The sequence below is a fragment of the Cryptosporidium bovis genome (genome assembly GCF_009768925.1).
Source record: "Cryptosporidium bovis isolate 45015 chromosome Unknown contig_23, whole genome shotgun sequence".
NCBI lineage: Eukaryota > Apicomplexa > Conoidasida > Eucoccidiorida > Cryptosporidiidae > Cryptosporidium > Cryptosporidium bovis.
Window position 1 is genome coordinate 102,687 of NW_027125020.1, and position 13,957 is coordinate 116,643.

A 13,957-nucleotide genomic window follows, 5' to 3' on the forward strand; every position below is an offset into this window, starting at 1 on the left:
TCCGAGGCATATTGTGGTTTTAATTTTTCCTATAAATATATTAAGATAAACAACGTAAAAAATTAACAATTCCGCCAAAATAAATGTCACAAAGTGGAGAATTTTTAAAGAAAGAGAACCAATAATTGTAATGGAAAATATTAATATAAAAAATAACATTTATATCATTAATAGTAACAATAATAATAGTGAAAACAATACTAAATAATAACAATTAAATAACATTGAAGACGACCTTAGCTATAACTTTAATAATACTAATATAATAATAAAATATTAAGTGGGTATCGTGTTTAACAAAGAATAATTGGATATATACGAAAATAAAAAAATAACTTGACACAATAGCTCTCATTTTGAATTAATCGTTCATTTTCTTTATTAGTGAATCGAATAGAAAATAATAATTAAAGAGTAAACAACTGCTTAAGAACTATTCATTATAATATAGACAAGTTTTGTTTCTTTTTGTAATAAAAGCAACAAAATTTAATTAAAGAATTAAATTAATATATTTGTACAATTAAGAAACAAAAAATAGGCAAAAAGAATTAATTGTTGGAAGAATGAGTCAAAATTCGGATAATGAAGAAATTTGGACTGGAAACAAAGTAAGAAAGCAATTTATCGATTATTTTATGGGATTAGATCATACTTTTTATAAGTCATCTCCAGTAGTACCAATAAATGATCCAACATTATTGTTTTCAAATGCAGGAATGAATCAATTTAAGTCAATATTTTCAGGGAATTTAGAAAAAAATTCAGAGTTAAGCAAATTAAAAAGAGTCGCTAATTCGCAAAAATGTATAAGAGCAGGAGGAAAACATAATGATTTGGATGATGTTGGAAAAGATGTTTATCATCATACTTTTTTTGAGATGTTAGGGTCATGGTCATTCGGTGATTATTTCAAGGAAGATGCAATTTATTGGGCATATAATTTATTAACAAGAGTTTATAATATACCTAGTGAAAGATTATATGCAACATACTTTAATGGGGATCCAAGAATACCAACATGCCCACCAGATGAAGAAGCAAAAAGAATATGGTTAAAGTACTTACCAGAAGAAAGAGTAATAGGTTGTGGAAGTAAAGAAAATTTTTGGGAAATGGCAGATACAGGCCCATGTGGTCCCTGTTCAGAGATACATTATGATAGAATAGGAAACAGAGATGCATCTATGCTTGTAAATAAGGATGATCCAAATGTTATTGAGATATGGAATTTAGTTTTTATGCAATATTATAGGGAATTAGACGGTTCACTAACACCTTTGCCCAATAAATGTGTAGATACAGGACTTGGACTTGAAAGACTTGTTTCTGTATTACAGAATAAGGACAGTAATTATGATACTGATTTATTTACTCCTATATTTGATCAAATTAATCATATTTTAAATTTAAATAACAATGGTAATAAAATACCTAAATACAGTGGGAAAGTTGGAATAAATGAAGATCCATTAATGATAGACATGTCTTATAGAGTCATCGCAGATCACATAAGAACGTTAACAATAGCAATAGCAGATGGAGCAATCCCAAGCAACGAGGGAAGAGGATATGTTTTGAGAAGAATACTAAGAAGAGCAATTCGTTATGGATCACAATATTTAAATGCAGGTATAAATGGCGAACCATGGCTTTACAAATTAACAGAAAGTGTGTCCCTTACGTTAGGTGGATATTACAGTGAGATAAACAAAAGTATAGATAAAATAAAGAGCGTGATATTAGATGAAGAAAGACAATTTTCCAAAACACTGTTTAAAGGTACAGAAAGATTTAACAAAGTTGTTAATAAATTAATGTTATCTTTAAAGGATAAAAACGAATTGTTAATATTTCCTGCCAGCGAAGCATTTTTGTTATATTCTACATACGGGTTCCCAATGGATTTAACAGAACTAATGGCCAAAGAAAAGGGAATTGAATTTGATCACGTCGGATTTCAAAAGTGTATGGATGAACATCATTTAGCATCTGAAGGCAGAAACAACAAAAGTAATTCTGATGAATTAGTTTTAAAGCCAGATATTCAAAGTATTTTATATCATAAATATAATTTAAAAGAGACAGACGACTCATATAAATATTATCAGGGAGATAAATTAATAGATTTTGAGTCAAAGCTTGTTGCAATTTACGACGGTCATGAACTAATTAATGAGATAAATGCCGATAAAAATGATTCTAATTCAAAATTAAGTGACGAAGAAACTACATACGGATTGGTTTTTGATAAAACCATATTTTATTCAGAATCTGGTGGTCAGGTATCTGATATAGGTTATATTAAATTTATTTATAATAATCAAGAATCCATATTTAATGTATTAGATTGTAAGAAATATGGAAAGTATGTATTGCATATAGGAATGCTAATTAAGGGTAACGTAACTACAAACAGTGAATTGGTATCTAAATTAAGTGTAAACCATTCTAGAAGAGAATTAATTAAGAAAAACCATACTGCAACACACTTATTAAATTATTCGCTTAGAGTGGTTCTTGGAGAGGAGACGGATCAAAGAGGTTCTGTAGTAGACAGTAATAAATTACGATTTGATTTTTCACACAATAAACCACTAAATACTGAGCAGATTGATGAGATTGAGAATATTATAAATAAGGAATTTATTAGTAATAAATTAAATGTATATACTAATATTATTGATTTAGAGGTTGCCAGAAAAATACCTGGTGTAAGAGCAATATTCGGTGAATCTTATCCAAATCCAGTTAGGGTAATATCTGTAGGAATAGATGGTGATCAGTTGTCGGTTTCAATAGAAAACAATGATAACATAAGATTATCAAAAACATCAATAGAATTTTGTGGTGGAACTCACGTAAATAATACTGGTGATATACAATCATTTTCAATATTATCTGAAGAAGGTATAGCCAAAGGAGTACGTAGAATAGTAGCAGTCACTGATGAACAGTCGGAGATCGCTATTAACAATTACGTTGAGTTAAACAAAGAAGTTAGTGAATTACATAAATTACAAGGACCTGAACTCGAAAGTGAAATAAGCAGACTTAAATCAAAATTAGAGGACTTAAAATTAATACCATTGAATAATAAGAAGGAATTGCTAAATGTTATCAGTGAAAATTACAAGAGAGTTTTATTGGAACTAAAGGAGAAGCAAAAAGAAAGATTAAATATGGCAAAAAAACTAGCTGTGAAATTAGAACATGATATTAGTGGTAATGACAATTTAAAATATATTATATTGAATATAAAAGAAATAAATGGTGATTCAAAGTCACTGGACTTAATTGCACAACATTTAACATCAAAATTTCAGAGTGTACCAATTATGTTATTTACTTCTGGAACTTTTAACGACAATGGCGTATCTGCAATATCCGTTGTACCAAAAACTCTATCTGAAAAATTACCATGCAATATTTGGTTGAAATCAACGTTGGATATATCTTTTGGAAAGTGCGGGGGGAGTGAAATTAGAAGTGTTGGGTCCTCTAGAAGTGGCTCTGACAAAATAGACGAGATGATTGCTTTCTCAATTAATGCGGTATTGAATGTAGATAATCAAAATAAATAAATTCCAAATCTGCATTGAGGACAGATGGAAAAAGTGAAAAATGCAAAATACCAGCTATAATGAAAAAAAGCTCAATTTGTTGATATTCAGCTAGACCTAATACTCGACGTATTTTCTACAGTACATTACCGAATCACGACAAATAACGACAGTGATATTTAATAAATACAAAATTTCTACTCATTTGTCTCTTTCTTTAAGTATTAAATATTAGTCTTTAGAATGTTCTCTTTCTCTCCTTCACCTCTTGTTTCCCACCTATAACTAGGGTAAATCAAGTGTTTCACTTAGTTATGTAGTCTCCCAAAGTTTGATGTCAAAGAAAAGAACTTCAAGTATTACTCATTTTGCTACCTCTGTAGTATAGAAGAAAACAAACTAATTAACAGTTGTCTATATTTGAATTAGAAATCACCTAAACTATTGAAGGAGCTGCAGAAGAAATCTTTGGCCAGAGCTCAGCGCATTCCTTTCCTACTGGTCCAGTAATAGCAGAACCTTTCATTTCACCCTTTGGATTTACAATGACACCTGCATTGTCTTCAAAATAAAGAAATGTCCCCTCCGGTCTTCTAAAGGCCTTTCTCTGTCTGACAATAACGGCAGGCCATACCTTTTTGCGCAATTCTGGTTTTCCCTTTTTAACTGTTGCTAAAACCATGTCTCCAATTGATGCTGATGGAAGGCGATTTAAACATGATCCTGTACCCTTAACTGCAATAATATACAAGTTCTTTCCACCACTATTATCACAACAATTTATAAGAGCACCTACATTTAAACCAAGTGTAATCCTCATCTTGGCACCACCTGCTGCACCTCTTCCTCTTTTCATCTTTGTTTAATCAAAACTAACTAAAAATATGTATTAATTGTTTGTTCTTAATGTATCCGGTATATAAAAATAGTTCCAATTTGCGAGTTAACAATAAATCGAAATATTAACTATTTTCACTGTTATTTGTTTTTTTCTTTTATTAAATTAAAAAATGGTCTATTAGCGCTAGTGTTTTGCAGTTATTTAATTACAAAAAGGAAATATTAATATATATAAAGTTTTGTTAATTGTTTGAGACAATATATTATTTAACTATTATCAACTATCTAAATTCATGTGAATATGCTATACCTTAATATTATATATCAAGTCTTTTCTTACATTTTTCTTACTTAGAGACGCAAGTGATTTTACCGCCTGCTTAAGGGTACCCATTAATTTATATCTAATAAATATTTTTAGCGCCATAATTGAAAATCAAATAAAAGTCTAATAAAACAGTGATCATGAGCATTTGTTTTACTTATATTTTTGTTATTACGGTAACATTCAATGTGAATAGACTAATATTTTGAGTTTTATCCAGCTTTATAGTGACAAGATGAAGTACCTTTATAGGTGTGTAACGTAAAAGGCATGAGAATTATATAAGTGTAAGCAGTTATCCTGTATTTTTTTTAATTTGTGCTTTTTGCAATTTTGATTAGGAAATGTCAGAGTTTTAATGATATCATCATTTTTGAATATTACATTCCCGGTAGACTTACGATTCTATCTACGAACTAGTATGTATTTATTTAAAATTCCGTGTGTTGAGTTCGTATTTACTCCGATTCGAGTGTGACAAAACTTTTTTTAATACTCACTAGTGGGTTTGGATGTATGCTTTCTACTCATATAAATTCATATGTGCTTATTTATCCATTTATATATCTTTGTTTCCTTTTCATTCATCAAGTGTATAAATACAATTCGGTTCCATGTAATTTAACGTATTGTAAAATGGCGGTCCAAATAAATAATATTATATGATCAAAAGGAAAGAAATATATATATTACACGAACCTCCCTCAAAGAAAAAGATTTTGACATCAAAACAAGCTTCATTTTCAATTAATAAGTTCTTGTTTGACATAAAATAGAATATACAGGAGTTAATTATATAAAAAGTAAAGTACAAATAGTAGCTGATTAGGTATTATGTTAAATGTATCAACAAAACCGATAGTAAATAGTGAATCAATAAAAGGAAATGCACTTAGAATAAACAAGTGTCTAATATGGTTTGATTTTGGGATTGAGAATGAGTTAAAATACGACAAATCTCTTTTGAACGATATAGAATTACCACATATAATATTATTGACAAACTACACTAAAAAGTCAATAGGAGGATTACCACTATTAAATCAGATACTAAAAGAAAGAAGGGTATCTCACAAAATACCAATAATATGTACGGAGCCGGTATTTAGATTTGGTAATAATGTGTTGCTGGATATAATAAAGAGTATGAGTATAAGAGACCAAGAAAGAGGAGTGCAGTATACATGTAGTAGTGATAATAGCAAACCAGGGTTTCTACAGTTGCCATATTCGAGCGAGGATGTTGAGGGAATACTGAGTGATAATGTCTGTAGATTAAGATATTACCAGTCATTCAATATTCAATTATTTGAAAATAAAGAGGAAAGTAGTGCTACTAGTGGCAATGCAAGTACTAGTAGATTAAAGAGTATAGTATTAAAGGCATTACCAAGCGGTGTTGAATTGGGGTCTACTATATGGTCGGTAACAGTAAATACTGAACTAGGGTCTTGGGAGTTTGCCTATGTAAACGAAACAGTATCACATCCATATTGGCACGTAACACCATCAGATATCTGTAGATTAAATAAGCCGGATGTATTGTTATATGGATTTAATATAAAATATGGTAATATGAATAACGTAAATTACTTTGATACAAAGAAGTTTACAAATAGAGTGGTGTATATACAAAAATTAATAAATATGTTATTATATTATTTAAAAAAAAATAAGAATGGTACTATATTAATACCTGTTCAATTAGATAGTTTGTTGCTGGAATTACTTTGTTACATAGATGCAATATGGAGTAAGAACAATATATTATTTCCAGTATTTATTGTATCACCATTAATTAAGTCATTTATGCTGTCAGTTAAAACACTAATTGAATGGATGAGTTTAGATATAAGGACAGAATTCTGCAGTTCGCGTTATAATCCGTTTCATAATTTAAAGAATATATATTATGAAACAAATTTAAGAAATATTAGAAATGATAATATTTTAAAACTTCCTAAAATAATATTTTCATTTCCAGAGTCGCTTGATTATGGTTATTCTAGGGAATTATTTACCGAGTTATCTTCAAATGAGGATAATACTGTTATTTTTTTGAAAGAGCCTGAAAAGGATACATTTGCTTACTACATTTGGAGCAAAGAGAATGAATTTAATATTAAAACAGGTTCTGTGAACACCGACAATTTAAATATCGCTTCTTCAGATGAAGACGGATCTGTAAATAACGGTCAAAACCCTAGTTTTAGAAAAGTAAAGTCGAATGTATTTGAAGACGAAAGTTGCAAATCATACAATATTGAACTGCCTATGGTTAAATTTATACAATATAGACAAGATGAATTGTATGCAATGTATTTGTCTTATAAGGATTCTAACGAGGAGGCTAATAGTAACGATGTTATCGGTGAAGCCAATAATGAAGCAAATAATCACATAAATAGCAGTTCAAGCATTAATGATGCTGATAATAACAATGTTTGTACTAACACTAGTTTGGAATTCAATGTTATGGAGGATAAACACAAGAACAAACTTGAAAATTCGAGCGACTCACTGAGTTTAGATAAAGTTTCTGACTTTAAAACGGATGCAGAGATGACTAAAGGCGAAAATAGAATGGGTGATGATGATTCTAATAGTGAAAATGACGTGTTGATATCTAAAAATATTAAAGATACTATTGAATATAAAAAAAATCAAAGTGTTTCTTCGAGCATACAAGATAAAATTGAGAATTTAAGATCAAGACTAGTTCCTGTAAATGTAGATCACGATATAACGACCAACATTCCTGAGCAAAATAACGGTTCTAATCAAACTATAGGTAATAATAATCAGACAGTATCAAATACAGGTTTTACTGGAAATAACAATGATATATTAAATAACGCGTATTTAAATATAAAAAAAGACGATTACGGTTGTTTGCTAGACAATAAAACATTATATTCAATAATAGGTTCTTGGAAGGATGCCTCTAGTGATATAGACATATCTTCATATTACAATTTAAACTCGGATGACATTGATATTATTAGAGGTGACTTTTCAAATAACCCTCACGTCAATGTCAAAAACAACAACGTTAATGACGTGAATCACATTGTTAATGTTGGTAATCACGATCACTCAGATGCAGTGGACAATAAGAGAGTGTTGGTGCCTAGAAGAAGAAGAATTACTATTGATGGAGAAGACAATCGCGAATACGATAACGACATAAAAGGTGTTTATGGCTCAAACAATGATGGAGTAATCATAAGAAAATCAATGTTTAGTATTGGAAACGATTATAATTTTATAGATGGTAATAAACAAGACTTTGGCCAGTTCGGTTTAGCCAAAAATGAAAGACTTATGGATAGTAGAAACAATGGAATTTTCGGGACTAAAATTAATAACAAAAACAGTATAAACAACAACAATAGTGGCGATAATAGTATAAATAGAAGGATTAACGTTGGGATCAGCATTAATGGCAGTAGTAACAATAGTAATATTAATATAGGTAGTAATGGCAACAATACTAGTGTTGGGAATAATAGTATCAACGAAATAAATAATCTAGCTGGTTGTAGTAACAACAACATTAATAACAATTCTGGTGGTTGTAGCAATAGTAACAATAGTGGCAGTAGTAGCAGCAGTAATGTTGGGGGTTTAATACAAATATCAAGCATTGATAGCACAAGCAGCATCAATTTTAATACAAACAATATACCAGAGTGGAGAATGCATTATAGACAATTGATTGGTGGCAACGAACCATACAAAACAACATTTGAGAAGGGAAAACTAGAAGTAAGGTGCAGAATTGTATTTATATGTGGCTTGGAACTGGAGAATAACATATCCTCATTGTTGCCCTTGCTAAATTCCTCAAATATCAAATTAATGGTTTTGCTTTCAAATTGCAGGAATAACATAGAAGAAAATATATTAAATTACTACAAATCATTAATTATGTCAATTCCGAATTCTCCAGACAACATTGTTAATCCGAACTATAATGACAATGGTTTAGTCGAATTTTCAATGGGTAAAAGCATAAATTCAGTTAAATTTGATGACTCAATTTGGGAAGATGCGTCTACAGGAACATTTCAACTTATTAATGACTACTCGTCTCCATCAGCAGCGTTAATTGAGTCAAATAATAATTACGATTCAATGTCAAATTATTATGCACTGTTTAGACTAAATAATTTAACTGCAAAACTTGTGAATAGAAGTCAAGAAGATAGGAGAAAGGACGAAAATAAAGCAGAATACGATAGAGAATTCGTAATATATAGAAAAGATGAATCATTTCTAAGCAATGTTTCGTGCGACCAAAATGATGTTTCAACTAACATTAATTGCAATTCTCCCTATTCAGTATTAAAAAGCATCATTGGATCAACAAAATACAACAATAAACGTGCAAGAAGTAAAAGGTTTCAAAAAGAAATGCTTTTATCAAACTCGCGTGGATTAAGGCACATAATTTCCGAATTCAGAAAACAAAATCCAATTCCAATGATAAATATATCTCCAAATGAGGGAATTATATCTGTAAATAATGCTGTTGCTTTATCTTCCGTTAACAATAAAAAGGTTGACTCCATTCTCGAGAACAAATACGAAGGTGTTGGTAATGAAGATAACAAATGCGGTAGTAAACAACACTTTAACTTGAAAAAAGGTGTTAAATTTGAAAACAAGTCTAATTCGAGTGTAAACGTGTGGAACTTACACTCTACACTTCATCCTTATTACTATATTGCAAGGGGTATTTTACGAAATCAATTTGCTATCTTGTGAGGACATTTCTACTTTATTCATAGTTGCACTAGTGATTTTTTGTTCTTCTAAACTGTGTCAGATTTAGACAAGTTAAATACTACTAATTTGTTTTTGCTACATAAGATAACATTTTTGTCAATTTACTTTCTCTGTTAAATATATGTTATTCCTTGAAGAAAATTTCTTATTATTAAATGAATAAAAATTTAAACATGGAGGGAAAATAATCAAATATGCACTTGGGAGCACAGGGAAAAAAATCAATGAATAAATAATAACAGATAAAGGCGTGATTTTTTTAAAGGGAGTGCATACCAGGCTATTTCCAATAATGAACAAGTCTAGACCTTTGTTAAAACTCGGAAATATATATCTTTCTTTAGTATAGGGTAGAACGATGATTAGAGGTGTTCAATATAGACACTCAAAAGAATTGGCAAGCAAAATAGTGGTTCCGTTATCATTTCATGATTCAAAGAAATATGGGTAAGTTTTTTAAGGTAAATATGACGCACATTAGATGAGAATTTAGCTGTCTATCTTGAAACTTTTAACTTCACTGTTAACTCGTTTAAACTAAATATTTAAATGCAAACAAAACACAGTAATTATCCCATACTTGTATCAAATGAATTAAAATTGAGATTAAAAGAAAGGAACGAGGGGGAGTTTTATAGTATAAGGAATTTGATTGATCCAAATTGCAATTCTATACATTTCCAGCTAAGCTGTTCAAAGATAGTGGAAAACAACATAGTTAGCGGATTATCAATATTGGACAGTATAGTAAAAAATTCTGGTTGGCAAATGATAAGACAATATGTCGAAATAATTAAAGTGAGGAGAGTTAGTGAACTGGAATTAAACAAGGTTGAGATATCAATTCCAGAAGTAAGAGTATCACAAAGAGACTTGTGGTATTTTGAGAGATCATTAATAGGTAAGATCTTGTATAATGGTACATCTCCTACGGTTGCACTTGATAACAACAACTATTTGCAGATAAATATAACAGGAATGACAATAAATGAGGAATATTCATGTGACCTAGTGCCGTATGTTTCAGGTTTTGTTACGGAGAACACACATTTTATAATAAAACCTAGATCAATAAGAATAATAATGATAATATTAATATCACGTGAATTCTTTTTATATTCAAGTTTTGGTTTCGAATGGTGGAAGGGCATTTTGTCTTTTTTCAAAGAGTATTTAAATACAAACAAAAAACACGTAGAATATCACTTTTTGTCTGTGATATTTACTTGGAGAGTGAAAAAGGAAGATGAGAGTGGCAATGTCGATAAGGATTACTACCAGGTATTTTGGGAAGGAATAGTATCGGATTTAACACTAAACAAACAAAATATAGACGAGTTTATTGATAAACTACGCGTAAAAGTATACGAAATACTTAATGATAGGGGTATAATAAACAACTTGGTGTCTTATTGCAATTCAAATTTGTTAGAGTCCATAAATATAGCACTTACCCAGTTACAAAGTGATTTTATAGATGGATCATTAATATGGTCCGGAAGAAATATAAAAATATTAAGCTCAGGCCCACCAGTGTTGGTCACCGACAATAGTAATTATAAAAAACTGTTAGTATTGTCTAAAATAACAGAAGTTAGATTTTTGAAAACATCAATTACTTGCGATTTTATTTCTTTTTCCGAACTAGATTGGTATCACTCGTTGAATATTTATATATCCAATGTAAAAGAGAACAGGTGTTTGGATGTTTTTAAAACTGTAAAATTGAAGTTACCAATGTTAGTATACTATTTTAAATCGTCAATTGACAAAAATAGTCGGGGTTTATTTGACATGTCTTCTACGATAACATTGATAGACGAGTATATGGATAATGTGAATGAAAAAATAGTCCAGGAAGTCAAAGATATGGATAAAAGACAGATTCTTGACTTTATTATCACGAAAAATGGCAGTGACGAAGAAGATATAGATTTGGTTGTAAGCGGTGAATATCGTTCTAAAATTAACAGAAAAATAACACTCAACGATGAAATGTTAAATAGTGCTAAAAAGAACATGAGGTTGAAATTAAATAATAACAAAGGAATAAGCAACAAAAAATCACTTAGGAACTTGTTTGGCTCGGCACTTCTTCCACTAACAACAACGAACTTGAGTAAGATAGCCGTAGACGAAAGTATACACAATAATTCATTGTATGCTGGTGGTGGAAGGCAAAAAATAACAAATTGGACAATTACACCGAGAGAAGATCTATTTTCAGCATACTGTTGGAATAATTATAATTTGATAAATCAGCTGTATAATGTAAATTTACGACTAGAGTCAAGGAATAATAAATATAATTACAGCAACAGTGACATCACGGAATTAATGAAAAAATCAGAATTTAGGGACATAAATGATGATATATTAAGACTTATATATTACGAATTAATACTGCATAGATTGTCAATGTCGTTTCAAATATCAAGAATCAAGTCTGTCAATAACCTGGAGCAATATAATGCAGAAAATGTGCAATTGCTGAAATACTATAATACTCTAGATGATAACATTTCTCCGAACTATGATTATATTCACCAGCTTTATTTACTTACTGAAGATAACAATATACTTGTACAGGTAATTAATTCAGTATCTAACGAGAATAATAACGGGGACAGTGAAGAATATATGTTTAACGATGGTAATATCGGATTTTATTCGGGAAATAAAAAGAATCGTAGCTTGAATGATGATAATGATAGTGATATTAATCATATAAACAAGACGGGTGATTCTAATACTGATATTAAAAACCAAGATAACGAAATTAGAACCTGCAACTATAGCAACAATATGAATCCATATAATGATGAATATGAGGAAATAAGCAGTAGTGCAGGGGTTCAAAATATATACAATGATGGTATTACAAGTTATAAATATAATTATTATTTATATAGAAACAACTTTACCGAAAAAAATGAAATAGATTTCAATAACAATTCGGGACAATACTTTAACTACTATACAGTATTTAATAGTTTGTCTAATATAAATTATAATTATGTAGATGAATTGTTAGTATGGCAAAGAGAGGTGCCTTTTATTAAAGATTTGGTAAATGAATCTCACAATGAATTGATTAATTATAACTATAATAGAGACGACCCAGATAGTCACTATTTGTATATGTCTTATATTTCAGGCCTTTCAATTAAGTACTTCCACTTTTCCATTATTCCATTTTTTAATATAAATAATAATACATGTTCCAATATTGAAAGTGGTACCGAAAAAGACCATATTTCATCAAATAAAAACCAAGGACTAAATAATACAATGTTCTTAAACTGCTACTCAAACAATTATAAAGATTGTTGTATAAATAGCATTTTAAACAACTGGTTGATGTTAATCCCAATTAAGAGTGAATTTATAGACAAATTGATTAACACCAAGGATAGTGGCGAAAAAAATGTTATAAATACTGAAATCAATGATAATAGTGATAACAGTAACAAAAGAGATCTCCATTCAATAAGTTACAATGACGAATCTGGAAATACAGAATGCAATAATATAATAAAACTTAGGAACATATCATGTGAGAATATAAAGGCTATAGTTAAAATATTAGAACAGTTTATCTTTTACAATGCACCACCAGATCATCCAAAAAAACTAGATGTTGAAATAAGTAACAACACAAATGGAAAAACAAATGAAATGAAATCAATAAAAATACTGTCGTCTTGGTGTAATATACTAAGATTGAAACATATCGATAAAAATATAAACTATGTAGACTATGAAAATAATCTAAATCCGATTAATTGGTTCGTATTGCATTATGATTCAATTTGGAATCCATTGATTCCTTACAAAGTGTCAATATGCTGGCTATCATGTCCCGTTTTAATAATATCTAGGATATTTAAGAAAATTAGTTCACTTTTATTAAAGTATTCTTTTTCACTCATTCAAATAAAGTCATCTAACATATATTTGTCATATGACTATAATAACAGTAACTTATATAAGGGAAATATATCTTCTTGTTCAACTTTAAATCCACCTATAATATATAATTTTAAAAATAGTTTTTCAGACACCAATACAATCAAACTATTACTGAAAAAGTTTATGTCATCTCCTTTATTCTTGCAATTAATTAGTTTTGAGCATGGCAACAACACACCTAGATTTTTTTTAATGGAGCCACACAGCATATATTCATTAGAATTAAATAAGAATTCTACCATTATAAGATTAAATTACCATCAACATTTTTGGAGATCTAACTTCAAGAACGATTCGGGGCCAATATTAAAATGCATTTGTTCAAATTCGTGTTACGACAAAAACTGGAGAAGTAACATTTACTATTCTCATTTAAGCTATATAAAGGATATTGTCATTAGTCTAGGTAAGAATACTTAACTTTTTCTAATCTACTTGTTATAATGTACAACTATGCACTAGTGAT

At 29.6% G+C, this 13,957-nt stretch overlaps 4 protein-coding genes across 4 annotated transcripts; 3 read left to right on the forward strand and 1 right to left on the reverse strand.

The window, feature by feature from the left end:
* Positions 1-566: 566 nt before the first annotated feature.
* On the forward strand, positions 567-3,584 carry FG379_001584 (alanyl-tRNA synthetase (with domain); the record flags this gene model as incomplete). The annotated part of the gene is made up of 1 exon (XM_067327187.1): positions 567-3,584. The coding sequence occupies one exon, from the start codon at positions 567-569 to the stop codon at positions 3,582-3,584; it is 3,018 nt and encodes a 1,005-aa protein (XP_067184105.1).
* A 415-nt stretch (positions 3,585-3,999) lies between these two features.
* Positions 4,000-4,419, reverse strand: FG379_001585 (60S ribosomal L23; the record flags this gene model as incomplete). The annotated part of the gene is made up of 1 exon (XM_067327188.1): positions 4,000-4,419. The coding sequence occupies one exon, from the start codon at positions 4,417-4,419 to the stop codon at positions 4,000-4,002; it is 420 nt and encodes a 139-aa protein (XP_067184106.1).
* A 1,143-nt stretch (positions 4,420-5,562) lies between these two features.
* Positions 5,563-9,498, forward strand: FG379_001586 (uncharacterized protein; the record flags this gene model as incomplete). Its single annotated transcript, XM_067327189.1, has 1 exon — positions 5,563-9,498. One exon carries the CDS (start codon positions 5,563-5,565, stop codon positions 9,496-9,498), a length of 3,936 nt encoding a protein of 1,311 aa, XP_067184107.1.
* A 570-nt stretch (positions 9,499-10,068) lies between these two features.
* FG379_001587 (uncharacterized protein) lies at positions 10,069-13,911 on the forward strand (the record flags this gene model as incomplete). The annotated part of the gene is made up of 1 exon (XM_067327190.1): positions 10,069-13,911. One exon carries the CDS (start codon positions 10,069-10,071, stop codon positions 13,909-13,911), a length of 3,843 nt encoding a protein of 1,280 aa, XP_067184108.1.
* Positions 13,912-13,957: the final 46 nt, after the last annotated feature.